This window comes from Anomaloglossus baeobatrachus, chromosome 4 (genome assembly GCF_048569485.1).
Source record: "Anomaloglossus baeobatrachus isolate aAnoBae1 chromosome 4, aAnoBae1.hap1, whole genome shotgun sequence".
NCBI classification, from domain to species: Eukaryota; Metazoa; Chordata; class Amphibia; order Anura; family Aromobatidae; genus Anomaloglossus; species Anomaloglossus baeobatrachus.
The window spans coordinates 518,741,193-518,758,098 of record NC_134356.1 but is presented as its reverse complement, the minus strand read 5'-3'; the positions used below and the strand labels follow the sequence as shown (position 1 = coordinate 518,758,098).

Sequence of the window (16,906 nt, the reverse complement as noted above, 5' to 3'; positions counted from 1 at the left end):
CCCACTTCAAGCCAGAGCCCTAGGGGGTGGTGAAGGAGCGCGGCATGTGATGGCTCCAGCCTTGTAAAATCAACCTTAACAGCACCGCCGACACAGTGGGGTGAGAAGGGACATGCCGGGAGTCCAGACTGGACCCGCTTTTCTTCCAAATCTTTGAAATCCAAAAAAATCAAAAATCAGAGAATGCATGTGTGTGTGTACCTCCTGAACACAAAGCATTGAAACTGGCTAGGACTGGCTACCAGGGGGTGTATATGCTAGGAGGGAGGAGCTACACGTTTGAGTGTAGTACTTTGTGTGTCCTCCGGAGGCAGAAGCTATACACCCATGGTCTGGGTCTCCCATAAGGAACGATGAAGAAAAAGAATTTACGGTAAGTAAACAAAATTCTCTTTTTCTTTATCGTTCCTTTGGGAGACCCAGACCTTGGGACGTTCCAAAGCAGTCCCTGGGTGGGAAATAAACAGAAAAACTAAGAAGTAGGCAGAAACTAACTTCACAAATGGGCGACCGCCGCCTGAAGGATGCGTCTGCCCAAGCTCGCATCTGCCGAAGCATGAGCATGCACTTGGTAGTGCTTCGAGAAGGTATGCAGGCTAGCCCAAGTGGCAGCCTGACAGACTTGTTGAGCCGTAGCCTGGTGCCTAAAAGCCCAAGAGGCACCGACAGCTCTGGTCGAGTGTGCTTTGATCCTCGGCGGGGGAGGCGCCTGCGTTCTCTGGTAGGCGTCCGAAATGGTCGACCTAATCCAACGGGCTAAGGTCGGCTTAGAAGCAGGGAGGCCCTTGTGCCGACCTGTGGTTAGCACAAAGAAGGGAATTTTGTTTACTTACCGTAAATTCCTTTTCTTCTAGCTCCAATTGGGAGACCCAGACAGTGGGTGTATAGCTACTGCCTCTGGAGGCCGCACAAAGAACTACACTTAAAAGTGTAAGGCCCCTCCCCTTCTGGCTATACACCCTCCCGTAGGAGTACGGATTCCTCAGTTTTAGTACCAAAGCCAGGAGGAGGAAAGCCAATAACAGTTTCAAAAACAAATTCAATCCGATAACAAGATCGGAGAACTTAAGAAACAACATGAACAACATGTGCACCCGAAAAACGAAACCCTAAGAACAAATAGGGCGGGTGCTGGGTCTCCCAATTGGAGCTAGAAGAAAAGGAATTTACGGTAAGTAAACAAAATTCCCTTCTTCTTTTTCGCTCCTAATTGGGAGACCCAGACAGTGGGACGTCCAAAAGCAGTCCCTGGGTGGGTAAAAAGACACCACATGAACGGGCTGTCAGACAGCCTCTTCCTACAGGTGGGCCACCGCCGCCTGAAGGACCTGTCTACCTAGGCTGGCATCTGCCGAAGCGTAGGTATGCACTTGATAGTGTTTGGTAAACGTGTGCAGACTCGACCAGGTAGCCGCCTGGCACACTTGCTGAGCCGTAGCCTGATGCCGCAATGCCCAGGACGCACCCACGGCTCTGGTAGAATGGGCCTTCAGTCCAGATGGAATCGGAAGCCCAGCAGAACGGTATGTGTGAAGAATTGGTTCCTTGATCCACCGCGCAAGGGTGGATTTGGAAGCTTGCGATCCCTTATGCTGACCAGCGACTAGGACAAAGAGCGCATCAGAACGGCGTAGAGGCGCCGTGCGAGAAATGTAAATCCTGAGTGCTCTCACCAGGTCCAACATATGTAAACCCTTTTCAAATTGGTGAACTGGATGCGGACACAAAGATGGCAAAGTGATATCCTGATTGAGATGAAAGGAAGAAACCACCTTGGGAGAAAACTCCGGAATTGGACGCAGTACTACCTTGTCTTGGTGAAACACCAGGAAGGGAGATTTGCAAGATAACGCCGCTAGCTCGGACACTCTTCGAAGAGACGTGACCGCCACAAGAAAAACTACTTTTTGAGAAAGCCGAGAAAGGGAAACCTCTTTCAAAGGCTCGAAAGGCGGCTTCTGGAGAGCAATGAGAACCTTGTTCAGATCCCAGGGTTCCAATGGCCGTTTGTAAGGAGGAACGATATGACAAACTCCTTGGAGAAAAGTGTGTACTTTAGAAAGCCGTGCCAAGCGCTTCTGAAAGAATACGGATAGCGCGGAGACTTGACCCTTAAGCGAGCTAAGCGACAAACCTTTTTCCAACCCAGACTGTAGGAAGGAAAGAAAAATTGGCAATGCAAATGGCCAGGGAGAAAACCCTTGAGCCAAGCACCACGCTAAGAATATCTTCCACGTCCTGTGATAGATCTTAGCTGAGGATGGTTTTCTAGCCTGTCTCATTGTGGCAACAACTTCATGAGATAAACCTGAGGCCGCTAGGATCCAGGACTCAATGGCCACACAGTCAGGTTCAGGGCCGCAGAATTCAGATGGAAAAACGGCCCTTGAGACAGCAAATCTGGACGGTTTGGTAGTGTCCACGGTTGGCCTACCGTGAGATGCCACAGATCCGGGTACCACGACCTTCTTGGCCAATCTGGAGCGACGAGTATGGCTCGATGGCAGTCTGACTTGATTTTCCGGAGAACTCTGGGTAACAATGCTAGAGGTGGGAACACATAGGGGAGTCGGAATTGCGACCAATCCTGAACCAAGGCGTCTGCCGCCAGCGCTCGGTGATCGTGAGACCGTGCCATGAAAACTGGGACCTTGTTGTTGTGCCGTGACGCCATCAGATCGACGTCCGGCGTCCCCCAGCGGCAACAGATCTGTTGAAACACGTCCGGGTGAAGGGACCATTCTCCTGCGTCCATGCCCTGGCGACTGAGAAAGTCTGCTTCCCAGTTTTCCACGCCTGGGATGTGAACTGCGGATATGGTGGACGCTCTGCTTTCCACCCACGTCAAAATCCGCTGGACTTCTTGAAAAGCTTGGCGACTGCGTGTTCCCCCTTGGTGGTTGATGTACGCCACCGCCGTGGAATTGTCCGACTGAATCCGAATCTGCTTGCCTTCCAGCCATTGTTGGAAGGCTCGCAGGGCAAGATAGATTGCTCTGATTTCCAGAACATTGATCTGCAGGGTGGACTCTTCCTGAGTCCACGTCCCCTGAGCCCTGTGGTGGAGAAACACCGCTCCCCACCCTGATAGGCTCGCATCCGTCGTGACCACTGCCCAGGACGGGGGAAGGAACGACTTTCCCTGTGACAATGAGGTGGGGAGAAGCCACCAACGCAGAGAGTCCTTGGCAGCTTGAGAGAGGGAGACAGCCCTGTCGAGGGACGTCGATTTCCCATCCCATTGGCGTAGAATGTCCCATTGTAGAGGGCGCAGATGAAACTGCGCGAACGGGACTGCCTCCATTGCTGCTACCATCTTTCCTAGGAAATGCATGAGGCGCCTCAGTGAGTGCGACTGGCTCTGAAGGAGAGATTGCACTCCAGTCCGTAGCGAGCACTGCTTGTCCAGTGGAAGCCTCACTATCGCTGAGAGAGTATGAAACTCCATGCCAAGATAAGTCAGAGATTGGGTCGGGGTTAGATGAGACTTTGGAAAGTTGATAATCCACCCGAAACTCTGGAGAGTGTCTAGTGCCACCTTCAGACTGTGTTGGCATGCCTCTTGAGAGGGTGCCTTTATAAGCAGGTCGTCTAGATACGGGATGACCGAGTGACCCTGCGAGTGCAGAACAGCTACTACTGCTGCCATGACTTTGGTGAAGACCCGGGGGGCTGTTGCCAGACCGAAAGGTAACGCTACGAACTGTAGGTGTTCGTCGTGTATGACGAAGCGTAGAAAACGCTGATGCTCTGGTGCAATCGGCACGTGGAGATACGCATCTTTGATGTCTATTGATGCTAGAAAATCTCCTTGAGACATTGAGGCTATGACGGAGCGTAGGGATTCCATCCGGAACCTCCTGACTTTTACGTGTCTGTTGAGCAACTTTAGATCCAGGACGGGTCGATACGATCCGTCCTTTTTTGGGACCACAAACAGATTGGAGTAAAAACCGTGACCTTGTTCCTGAAGAGGGACGGAGGTCACCACTCCTTCCGCCTTTAGAGCGGCCACCGCCTGCAACAGAGCATCGGCTCGGTCTGGTGGTGGAGAAGTTCTGAAGAAACGAGTTGGCGGACGAGAACTGAACTCTATCCTGTACCCGTGAGACAGAATATCCCTCACCCAACGGTCTGTGACGCGTGACAGCCAAATGTCGCCAAAGTGGGAAAGCCTCCCACCGACCGCGGGTGTGGGAATCGGAGACCGCAAGTCAGGAGGACGCCGTCTTGGCAACGGTTCCTCCGGCTGTCCTTTTTGGGCGTGACTGAGACCTCCAAGAATCTGAGCGTCTCTGGTCCTTTTGAGTCTTTTTTGACGAGGCGAATTGGGACCTGCCCGGTCCTCGAAAGGACCGATAACCAGACTGACCCTTCCTCTGTTGGGGTTTGTTTTGTCTGTGTTGCGGTAAGGATGAGTCCTTACCCTTGGAGTGTTTGATGATTTCATCCAAAACGCTCTCCAAACAATCGGTCACGAGAAAAAGGCAAATTGGTTAAGCACTTCTTGGAATGAGAATCTGCTTTCCAATGTCTCAACCACAGGGCCCTACGCAAAACAACGGAGTTGGCTGACGCCACTGCCGTGCGGCTTGTAGCGTCAAGAACAGCATTAATCGCGTACGACGCGAATGCCGCCATTTGCGAGGTCAATGGTGCTACCTGCGGGGCAAATGCACGTGTGACTGAGTCGACTCGCGCAAGCCCAGCTGAGATAGCTTGGAGTGCCCATACGGCCGCAAAAGAAGGCGCTAATGACGCTCCAATCGCTTCATATATGGATTTCAGCCAGAGCTCCATCTGCCTGTCAGTGGCATCTTTAAGTGCCGCTCCATCTTCAACTGCAACCAAGGATCTAGCTGCAAGCCTGGAAATTGGAGGATCCACTTTTGGACACTGGGTCCAACCCTTGACCACCTCAGGGGGAAAAGGGTAGCGTGTATCTTTAAGCCGTTTAGGAAAACGCCTTTCAGGATAAGCGTGGGGTTTCTGGATTGCGTCTCTAAAGTCAGCGTGGTCCAGAAAAGTGCTTAATGTACGCTTAGGGTACCTGAAATGGATTCTCTCGTGCTGCGAAGCTGACTCCTCTACAAGAGGAGCTGGTGGGGAAATATTTAACATCTTATTAATGTTAAATATAAGATCATTAACTATGGCGTCACCATCTGGTGTATCTAGATTGAGAGCGGTCCCAGGATCAGAATCCTGATCAGTTACGTCCGCCTCATCACCCATAGATTCATCTCGCTGGGATCCTGACCATTGAGATGAATGTGAAGGCCCGTCATAGCGAGCCCGCTTAGGCTGCCCGGGGCCATCGTCCGAGTCAGAGTCTTCACCCTGAGGTGTATATGCCCGTCCCGGAGCTTGGAGCTGAGGGGGACCAGGGGGCAATGATTGCACAGTGTCCGTGGCCTGAAGTATAGGCCTAGCTCGCAATGTGTCAAGAATTTGTGACATAGTGAGAGACATTCTGTCAGCAAAAGCTGCAAACTCAGTTCCTGTCACCTGGACAGCATTCACAGGTGGTACACCCTGGGTCACGTCCAGCAGAGGTCCCGACTGTGCAAGCGCCGCAGGGGCCGAGCACTGCACACAATGGGGGTCCGTGGAGCCTGCTGGTAGAAAAGTCCCACATGCGGTGCAGGAAGCATATAATGTCTGTGCCTTGGCACCCTTGCGTTTTACGGACGACATGCTGCTGGCTCTCTGCAATGTGAGAGAGTCTATAGCCAAAGGGCGACCAGCGCTATGTAATACCAAGTATTTGTAGAAACAAAATACTAAGAATACTACTGGCACAAGAGGGGGTGAGCCCTGAGGGCTGCTTACCGCCCGCTGAATAGCGGGTAAGAGGCGCAGAATTCCTTGTCTGGGTCTCCCCGGCTCCCCTCTGCAGCTCAGCGTGTCAGCAGGAATGGCTGCCGGCGTCTGTGGAGAGGGGCGGTCCGTGGGAGTTCCCAAACAAAAGTGCGGGAAACAGTGTCCCCTCTGTGCCGATTGTGAGGGCTGGAGTATGTAAAAACGACTCCAGCCCTCGGCGCTGATGCACTGGCCAGCGTCCCGCCCCTCTCCTGACTGGCAGGTCTGGGGGCGGGAACGAACGGAAGCAGGCCGCAAAAGCCGGGGACTCGAGTTATCAGCGCGGCCGCCGTAAAAGCGCGGGCCGCGCTGAAGTCCCCGGCGCACCACAAGTGCCAGCCGCGCCGCAGTCCCAGCGGCCGGCGTGACCGATTTCCAGAAGTGGCCAGCGTCCCGCCCCTCTCCTGACTGGCAGGTCTGGGGGCGGGAACGAACGGAAGCAGGCCGCAAAAGCCGGGGACTCGAGTTATCAGCGCGGCCGCCGTAAAAGCGCGGGCCGCGCTGAAGTCCCCGGCGCACCACAAGTGCCAGCCGCGCCGCAGTCCCAGCGGCCGGCGCGACCGATTCCCAGAAGTGTGCCTGCTTCAGCGAAGCTGAATGAGGCCATGGCACAAGCGCCGTAGCGCTGATGTCCCCCGGCGCACTACAACACCCAGCATGCTGCGGTGTGAGCGCCAAATGCACGGGGACACAGAGTACCTTGAGGAAGCAGGGCCATGTCCCTGATGTACTCCGCTCCATCCAGCATCTTCTCCAGGGGCTGTAGATGGAGCACGGTCTCAGTGCCTGGAGACCAGTAAATCCCACTTCACCCAGAGCCCTGTAAAAAGGGATGGGGAAGGAATCAGCATGTGGGCTCCTGCCGCCGTACCCGCAATGGGTACCTCAACCTTACAAACACCTCCGACATACAGTGGGGTGAGAAGGGAGCATGCTGGGAGCCCTGTATGGGCCCTCTTTTCTTCCATCCGACATAGTCAACACTGCTGATGACTAAAAACAATGGAGCTATGCGTGCGTGTCTGACCTCCTGCGCACAAAGCTAAAACTGAGGAATCCGTACTCCTACGGGAGGGTGTATAGCCAGAAGGGGAGGGGCCTTACACTTTTAAGTGTAGTTCTTTGTGCGGCCTCCAGAGGCAGTAGCTATACACCCACTGTCTGGGTCTCCCAATTAGGAGCGAAAAAGAAAAGAGGTGCACCGCCTAAGCGCAGGGGTGCGGGACACATAGATCCGGAGAGCACGCACCAGATCTAGAGTATGTAGAGCTTTTTCAAAGCGATGAACAGGGGCCGGACAGAAGGAAGGTAAGGTAATGTCCTGGTTAAGGTGGAAGGGAGAGACCACCTTAGGAAGAAAGTCCGGAGTCGGACGGAGAACCACCTTGTCTTGATGAAAGACTAAAAAAGGTGACTCCGAGGAGAGCGCAGCCAAATCAGAGACTCTCCTGAGAGAAGTTATGGCAACCAGAAAGGCCACTTTCTGTGAAAGACGATACAAAGAAACCTCCCTAAGAGGCTCAAAGGGGGGTTTCTGCAAGACCGTGAGAACCAAGTTAAGGTCCCAGGGGTCCAAGGGCCGCCGGTAAGGCGGAATGATGTGAGACGCGCCCTGCATGAAGGTGCGGACCCGAGCCAGCCGAGCGAGACGCCGCTGGAACAGAACTGACAGAGCCGAAACTTGTCCCTTGAGAGAGTTGAGGGACAGTCCTAGCTGCAGACCGGACTGTAGAAAAAACAGAAGAGTCGGCAAGGAAAATGGCCAAGGAGGATGGCCGGTAGAGCGACACCAGGACAGGAAAATTTTCCAAGTCCTGTGATAGATCTTAGCGGAGGAAGACTTGCGCGCCCGAGTCATAGTGGAGATGACTTCAGGGGGGATACCAGAAGCCGTCAAAATCCAGGACTCAAAAGCCACGCCGTCAATTTGAGGGCCGCAGAATTCGGGCAGAAAAACGGACCTTGCGAGAGTAGATCTGGACGGTCCGGGAGATGCCACGGTATCTCTACGGACAGTTGGAGCAGGTCCGGATACCAAGCTCGCCTGGGCCAGTCCGGTGCAATGAGGATGACTCGACGACCCTCCATTCTGATCTTGCGCAGGACTCTGGGCAAGAGAGCTAGAGGGGGAAACACGTAGGACAGACGAAACTGGGACCAGTCCTGAACCAGAGCGCCCGCAGCGAAGGCCTGAGGATCGTGGGAGCGAGCCACGTAAACAGGAACTTTGTTGTTGTGACGGGAGGACATTAGGTCCACGTCCGGAGTGCCCCATTTGCGGCAGATCGACTGAAATACTGCCGGGTGCAGGGACCACTCGCCACCATCCACGCTTTGACGGCTGAGATAATCTGGCTCCCAGTTGTCCACGCCCGGGATGTGGACTGCGGATATGGTGGACCTGGAGTCTTCAGCCCATTGAAGAATGCGTTGTACCTCCATCATTGCCAGGCGGCTGCGTGTCCCGCCTTGATGATTGATGTAGGCAACCGCTGTCGCGTTGTCTGACTGGACTCGAATGTGCCTGCCCGCCAGCAGGTGGTGAAATGCTAGGAGAGCTAGAAACACGGCTCTGGTTTCCAGCACATTGATTGAAAGGGCTGACTCGGACGGAGTCCAAGTGCCCTGTGCTCTGTGGTGGAGACATACCGCTCCCCAGCCGGATAGACTGGCATCCGTGGTGAGAATCACCCATGATGGGGCCAGGAAGGAGCGCCCTTGGGACAGGGAGAGGGGCCGAAGCCACCACTGAAGAGAGCTCCTGGTCCGTGGCGACAGAGCCACTAACTTGTGTAAGGAGGAAGGCCGCTTGTCCCAACAGCGGAGAATGTCCAGCTGCAGGGGGCGCAGATGGAACTAGGCACAGGGAACAGCCTCCATGGACGCCACCATTTGACCCAGCACCTGCATCAGACACCTGAGGGTATAACGGCGGGGCCTCAGGAGAGAGCGCACCGCCAACTGGAGTGACTGCTGTTTGATTAAAGGCAACTTCACAAGTGCCGGCAAAGTCTCGAACTGCATCCCTAGGTACGTGAGACTCTGGGTCGGAGTCAGAGTGGATTTGGGAAGATTGACAAGCCACCCGAATTGGGCTAGAGTGGCGAGAGTGAGCGAGACACTCCGCTGACAGTCTGCGCTGGATGGAGCCTTGACTAGAAGGTCGTCCAGGTAAGGGAGCACTGCCAACCCCTGGAGGTGCAGAACCGCAATCACTGCTGCCATGACCTTGGTGAATACACGAGGGGCCGTGGCTAACCCGAAGGGAAGAGCCACGAATTGGAAATGATCTTCTCCTATTGCAAAGCGTAGCCAACGCTGGTGTTAAACTGCAATTGGCACATGTAGATAGGCATCTCTGATGTCGATGGACGCCAGGAAATCCCCTTGGGTCATTGAGGCAATGACTGATCGCAGAGACTCCATGCGAAAGTGCCGCACCCGAACATGCTTGTTGAGAAGCTTGAGATCCAGGATGGGCCGGAAGGAACCGTCCTTTTTGGGAACTAGGAAGAGGTTTGAGTAAAATTACTCCGTTGGCCTGCAAGGCTGCCACGGCCTGTGAGAAGGCGGCGGCCTTGGAGCAGGGGGGAGTTGAGAGAAAAAAATCTGTTTGGCGGGCTGGAAGAGAATTCTATCCTGTAGCCGTGAGAGATGATATCTCTCACCCACTGAGCGGAGACTTGTTGAAACCAAGCGTCGCCACAGTGGGAGAGCCTGCCACCGACTAAGGACGTTGCTGGAGTGGGCAGAGAGTCACGAGGAGGCTGCCTTAGTGGCAGGACCTCCTGCGGTCTTTTGTGGACGCGCTTTTGGGCGCCAGTTGGATTTCTGGTCCTTAGCCGAGTTAGCGGACGAAGCGGAGGGCTTAGAGGACGACCAGTTGGAGGAACGAAAGGAGCGAAACCGCAACTGATTCCTACCATGGGCAGGTTTCCTGGTCTTGGTTTGTGGCATGGAAGTACTCTTCCCGCCAGTAGCTTCTTTAATAATTTCATCCAGCTGTTCACCGAACAGCCGGGAACCAGCAAAAGGGAGCCCAGCAAGGTACTTCTTTGAAGAAGCATCTGCCTTCCACTCTCGAAGCCACAAGATCCTGCGGATAACAAGGGAATTAGCCGAAGCCACCGCAGTGCGGTGAGAAGCCTCTAGCATGGCAGACCTGGCATAAGATGAAAAAGCTGAAGCTTGAGAAGTTAAGGCAACCATCTCGGGCATAGATTCCCTGGTGAGGGAATGCATCTCCTCTAGAGAAGCAGAGATGGCTTTGAGAGCCCACACTGCTGCAAAAGTTGGGGAAAACGCGCCCCCCGCCGCTTCATACACGGATTTGGCCAGAAGGTCAATCTGATGGTCAGTGGAATCCCTAAGGGAAGTGCCATCAGCCACCGACACAACGGTCCGGGCTGAGAGCCTAGACACCGGAGGGTCTACCTTTGGGGAGTGAGCCCACTCCTTGACCACCTCAGGTGGAAAGGGAAAACGGTCATCAGAACCACGCTTTGGGAAGCGTTTGTCAGGACAGGCCCTGGGTTTGGTCACAGCGGTCTGAAAACTGGAGTGGTTAAAGAACACACTCTTTACTCTCTTAGGCGAGGTAAACTGGTGCTTTTCTGCCAGAGAGGGTTGCTCCTCTGATACTGGCGGATTGAGATCCAGTACAGAATTAATGGAAGCAATCAAGTCACTAAGATCTGAGTCACCCTCGGAAAGATCAATGGGGCACATGGAGTTAGCCTCAGAGCCCCCTGTAAAGGCATCCTCCTCATCTTGCGAGTCAGCTCTTGAATCAGAGCCGCGGGATGAGGAGGGAGAGGAAACCCTGCGGCTCCTCTTAGGAGGACGGGGTTTGTGCCCTGATGATGAATCCTCTGTGAGCTCCGGTGGACGGAGGTCAGATGATAGGGATCCTAAAGGACCCTTAGCAAGAGCATTAGAGGCACCCTGTGAAGGGGGCTGATGCATATTCATCACAGTCCTGGACAGAAGTCCCATGGACTCAGCAAAGGACTGGGAGATAGACCTAGAGAAGGACTCTACCCAGGCCGGGGGTTCAGCCACAGGTGCAGAAGCAGCCTGAGAGACCACTGGGGGTGAGGCTCCAGGCTGTGGCACCTCCAAGTTAGAGCAGACATCACAATGTGGATAGGTGCTCAGTTCAGGCAGCAGGAGCTTACATGCAGCGCATACAGTATAAAGCTTTGGAGCCTTGCTCCTCATGTGAGACATGCTGCTGGAGTGGGGACAGCTTCTTCAAAGAGAATGAACCCCAGGGAGTATATACAGAGGTCCACAACCAGAGACCGGCTGTGGCTTACCAGACCGCTGGAAGTGGTGTTGTGTGCCCTCCAGATCCCAAAGCCTGGACCCCCAATGCACAGCACCTCAGCAGGGATGCAGAGTGCAGGATGGCCCAGCGCAGAGTGAACCCTGTCCAAGAAAATGGCCGCCGGAGCGAAGAGAGGGGGCGGGACGGGGGCGTCCCTGTAGGAAAGCGGGATCTGGAGGGCCATAGAGACCTGCAGGGGAGGAGTCACGCACAAGCAGTGGGGAGTGTCCCTCCCCTGTGCAGGACGGCCGCCGGGAGGAGCCGTGCCTGTCCCTCTGCATGAGTGACATGCGAGGGCCGGTAACAGAAACTAGGCCTCCGGCGAAGCCAGGGCCTAAATTTGAGCAGCGAGGCCAACGCGCAGGCACCATCGGCGCGGTTCTCGGGCGAAAGCCAGAGAACCCGTCGGAAATGCCAAAATAAATACAGCAAACACACTCTCCCCATACAATAAAGGACATAGACCCCCAACATATGAACTTCTCAGGTACTTAGCTGCTGAGACGCAGGGCCAGGTCCCTGGGGATGAGTGCTCCGACCAGCAGAGTCCGAAAGGGCTGTGGACGGAGACCGGGCTCCTGCAAGGCATGGAGACCGCGCTGGCTCCCACTTCAAGCCAGAGCCCATTAGGGATGGTGAAGGAGCACGGCATGTAAGGCTCCAGCCTTGGAAATCAACCTTACAACACCACCGACACAGTGGGGTGAGAAGGGACATGCCTGGGGTCCAGACGTGGCCCCTCACTTCTTCAATCTCTTTCCAAAAAGCAAAAAATCATATGAGAATGCATGTGTGGATGTATGCCTCCTGAACACAAAGCGATAAACTGGCTGGGACTGGCTCACCAGGGGGTGTATAAGCTCAGAGGGAGGAGCTACACTTTTAGGTGTAGTACTTTGTGTGTCCTCCGGAGGCAGAAGCTAAACACCCAAGGTCTGGGTCTCCCAAAGGAACGATAAAGAAATGGCTGTGTAGGCCGTGCTGCATGATGGCCGTCTCTAACAGACATGACAGTGCACACTGACCCTGCTGTATATACATCACAGGGGGTCTGAGGGCAAATACATTACAGGGGGCATAAACAGCATTGGGTGGGGCATACATGTTACTGGGGTATCTAGGGGGAATACACATTACTGGGGGTGCATAGACATCAGTGGGGGGCATAGACATTACTGTGGTCAGTGGGTGGGCAGTGGCATACACATTACTGTGGTCAGTGCGTGGGCAGTGGCATACACATTACTGTGGTCAGTGCGTGGGCAGTGGCATACACATTACTGTGGTCAGTGCGTGGGCAGTGGCATACACATTACTGTGGTCAGTGAGGAACATCCACATTACTGGGGGATGATGGGGCCTTGTGGGGCATACATTCTGGCACTAGGGCCGCTAGGGACCTGTGGAGCATATATACTGGCCCTGGAAGGCCTGTAGGGCATACACACTGACTTTGTGGCCAGTGGGGCATACACACTGGCCCTGGGAGCATACATACTGGCCCTGGGGATGCTGGGGGCATATACAAGCAGCACTGGATGATGCTGAGGGTACACGCAAGCAGCACTAGAGAACGCTGGGGGTGGGCTGCTGCTCCTCTCCATCTGTGGGACAAAAGTGCATTGCGTGCTGGCTCTGCCCACAGGTGAACCCCAGCCTGCAATGCACGTGTGCGCTTTCTCGGCTGGTTTAAAGTGCGCACTTTGCTGGCTGCCTGCTGGAGCACTGTCTGTGGTGCCCGGTGGCCACAGGAAAGCTAGCGTCGACCTGCTCCTGACGACCACGAGTGGGTAGTCGTGTGTCCCCCCTCCCGGCTGCCCAGGGCCCCGGCACTTGCCCGGGTGGTGAGGCAGGTCCAGGTCATGATAGTGGCAAATTTAGGGCAATAATTTGGGGGGTTATTTGTGAAAACATTGGAAATTTGCAAAAAATCTGCAATTTTCAAACTTTGAATTTTTTTGGCCTTAAATCTTTGGTAGTTAATGTGGATATTTTCTCTCAACACATTTTTACGACCCTGTTCACTATTTGCAACAAAACCTTTGATGGTTCTGTGATGACACCCCAATATCTTAGCAATTTCAAGCGAGTGTGCAGAGTAAAGGGGGCTTTACACGCTACGACATCGCTAATGCGAACTTGTTGGGGTCACGGAATTGGTGACGCACATCCGGCCGCATTAGCGATGCCGTTGCGTGTGACACCGATGAGCGATTTTGCATCGTTGCAAAAACGTGCAAAATCGCTCATCGGTGACATGGGGGTCCTTTCTCAAATATCGTTACTGCAGCAGTAACGAGGTTGTTCCTCATTTCTGCGGCAGCACACATCGCTCCGTGTGACACCGCAGGAACGAGGAACCTCTCCTTACCTGCCTCCCGGTTGCAATGCGGAAGGAAGGAGGTGGACGGGATGTTACGTCCCGCTCAGCTCCGCCTCTCCGCTGCTATTGGGCGGCCGCTCAGTGACGTCGCTGTGACGCCGCACGGACCGCCCCCTTAGAAAGGAGGCGGTTCGCCGGTCATAGCGACGTCGCCGGGCAGGTAAGTATGTGTGACGGGTCAGGGCGATGTTGTGCGGCACGGGCAGCGATTTGACCGTGTCGCGCAACAGATGGGGGCGGGTACCCACACTAGCGATATCGGGACCGATATCGCAGTGTGTAAAGTAGCCTTCAGTCTGTAAAACTTTTGACTCACTCTGGAAAGACAAAGTTGTTACAGCTCTTTTTGGACCATTTTGCCTGAGGAAAACATGGTTCCTGATAATTCTGCACATCTTAAAATAGGGTATTGATATCCTTAGGTCGCACCCTCATTATACAAATACACAATTACATACACATACATATATAGTAATAAATTAATTAAAACACACATATATGGCAGTGCCATGCTGTGCACATACAATCTGTATTTTCTAGACCAGCTTATATAACACTCACCATGTTCTGTGACAGCAGTAGGTGGCGTTTTCAGCATGTGTTGGGCTAGGTCTATAAAGGCCTGAAACAGTTCACCTCTTCCTAACAGGTAGAAATCTTTTATTATCTGAAAGAGGAAATGAAGAAAATATATTTTTTTCATAGACACCAAAATACAGAAAAAAAAAAAAAATGAGATTACTTGGTGACATTTGCCAGATGTAGGTTTCATAGAAGTCAATGAGTTCACCTCTGTAACCGCAGATAAAAGTAACGTCACAGCTGCAGCTCATTCAGTCTCTGCCTGAAGCCGCAGCGTGCGGTCATGTTATGTAATGTGCCTGAAGCACTGCGACTTCATTATGTAGCAGAGCTGGGATCATTGTGAGACCTTCTGTGGATTACGTCAGATCTGGGTGTTTGCGGGGTTAATAAGTTGGAGAAAGAGGGTGGATTTTTATTGTGTATTTCAAATAAAGGATTTTTTTCAGTGTTTGTGTTTCTTTTCACTTACATGATTAATAATGGGGGAGGTCTCATAGACCCTACCCATTACTAATCTAGGGCTTAGTGGCAGCTGTGAGCTATCATTAACCACTCATATTACCGTGATTGTCACCGCACCACTGCAATTGGGATGAGCCAGTTAAATTGCCGGAATTGTCGCATGTAATGAATGCAACAATTCTGGTGGCTTTGAGCTGATATTTTGAGCCTGGGGGGCTCAATAACTGTGGTCCTCCCTAGTCTGAGAATACCAGCCCCCAGGTGTTGGCTTTTTCATATCTGGGTATCAAAATAGACGAGGAGGGGGGGTGGGGGGGGGACTGCATGCAGGATTTTTAATTAATAAAAATAATTAAAAAGAAAAGTCAAATTGTGTCCCTCCTATTTTGATACATAACCAAGATAACGAGCATGGCTGGGGGCTGCAGCCTGTATCCGTATGTTTTATCTACACTTGGTATCACAATATGGGGGACCATACACCAATTTTATTTTTACACACTATAGGGATGCAGACAGCATGTGTGATTCCAGCCGATCACAGATGTTGTCACACAGGGTGGGAGCGCAGTCTGACTGCCACCAATCACAGACTGACCGTGGGAAGAAGTAACTATGATGAGAGATACGGAAGTAGTGTTACAGCTGCGCAGGAGACTCGGTAAGTATAACGGTCCTACTTTGCGCCCCCTAGCCATTTCTACCACCATTTTACAGCAATATTTAGGTTCCCATAGACTTATATTGGTTTCGGCGTCAGGACAGATGTTCGGGTTGAAGTCCGGAACCAAACTTTTTATTTATTTTTTTTAAAGTACGGCCGTACCCACCAAACCTGAACATCTGTGGGTTCGCCCATCTCTACTAAACTTAGATTAATAGGTGAATGTCTACATATGAGAAAACACTTCACGTTTACTTAAACTGGGGTATTATATGCATTAATATAAGATGTGCCAAATTTATTAAGGAGGTGCACATCACTTAATAATGTGGCACATTTCGGCTGTCTGTGCACCACAATTTGAAAACTGCTTGCTATAACTATGCGTAGGTTTTGCACCAACTTCTGGCGTTAATTATAGTAAATCAGTCAGACAACATTCAGTGGTTGGCCTTGCCCATTACAGTTAACTGTCCAGAGGGGTAAAAGCCATAATTATTTTGTTATATGTATATAATCTAAAAAAGTGTCATACAACTACCTTTAATAAGTACCCGCCTTTATCTTCAGCCCTTACCTTTAATTGTCCTATCAAATCAGACTCCTCGACCATGAGTTTCCACAGGTGCTGAAAAGAACAGAACATAACACTTCAACGACTATGCTGTTACAGAAAATCTATTAGGCTTTTATGAATGTCACTTGTAGTGCATACGAAATAAAGAGTCAGCTACAAATGGTAAACGGTAACCCAGAGGCATGTGTCATGAGGTTCTGCAGCAGCATAGTACTGTACACACACAAGACAGAAGTGGATTGCAGTGTAATAACTATTCACATGCAACGTCCCCTTCTTGTGCTAGAGGGCAATAAAAGAGAATTTTGTTTACTTACCGTAAATTCTTTTTCTTATAGTTCCGTATTGGGAGACCCAGCCATTGGGTGTATAGCTTCTGCCTCCGGAGGACACACAAAGTACTACACCTAAAAGTGTAGCTCCTGCCTCTGAGCTTATACACCCCCTGGAGAACCAGATCTAGCCAGTTTAGTGCAAAAGCTGAAGGAGAATAGCCACCCACAAGTAAAAACAGAGCAAGAACCGGAACAACCGGAGCCTCTGTCTACGACAACAGCCGGTGATAACACGCGGAACAAGGAAATTGCCAATAGGCAACAGGGAGGGTGCTGGGTCTCCCAATACGGAACTATAAGAAAAAGAATTTACGGTAAGTAAACAAAATTCTCTTTTTCTTTATCGTTCCTATGGGAGACCCAGACATTGGGACGTCTCAAAGCAGTCCATGGGTGGGAATAAACAGAAAAACTGAGAAGTAGGCGGAGCCTAACTTCACAAGTGGGCGACAGCCGCCTGAAGGATGCGTCTGCCCAAGCTCGCATCTGCCGAAGCATGAGCATGCACTTGGTAGTGCTTTGAAAAGGTATGCAGGCTAGTCCAAGTGGCAGCCTGACAGACTTGCTGAGCCGTAGCCTGGTGCCTGAAAGCCCAAGAGGCACCGACAGCTCTGGTCGAGTGTGCCTTGATCCCCGGCGGGAGAGGCACCTGAGAACACTGGTAGGCATCCGAAATGGTCGACCTAATCCAACGGGCTAAGGTCGGCTT

General features: G+C 52.4%; 1 protein-coding gene across 2 annotated transcripts in view; it reads right to left on the bottom strand.

Annotated features, from left to right (window-relative positions):
- Nucleotides 1-16,906, bottom strand: part of TUBGCP4 (tubulin gamma complex component 4) — a 115,003-nt gene that overhangs the window by 26,273 nt on the left and 71,824 nt on the right. For both annotated transcript variants that reach the window (XM_075345868.1, XM_075345869.1), the window contains exons 10-11: nucleotides 15,863-15,913; nucleotides 14,136-14,241 (exon numbers count right to left, since the gene is read on the bottom strand). In XM_075345868.1, the coding sequence (XP_075201983.1) occupies nucleotides 14,136-14,241; nucleotides 15,863-15,913 (157 nt within the window). The remainder of the gene's footprint in view (nucleotides 1-14,135; nucleotides 14,242-15,862; nucleotides 15,914-16,906) is intronic.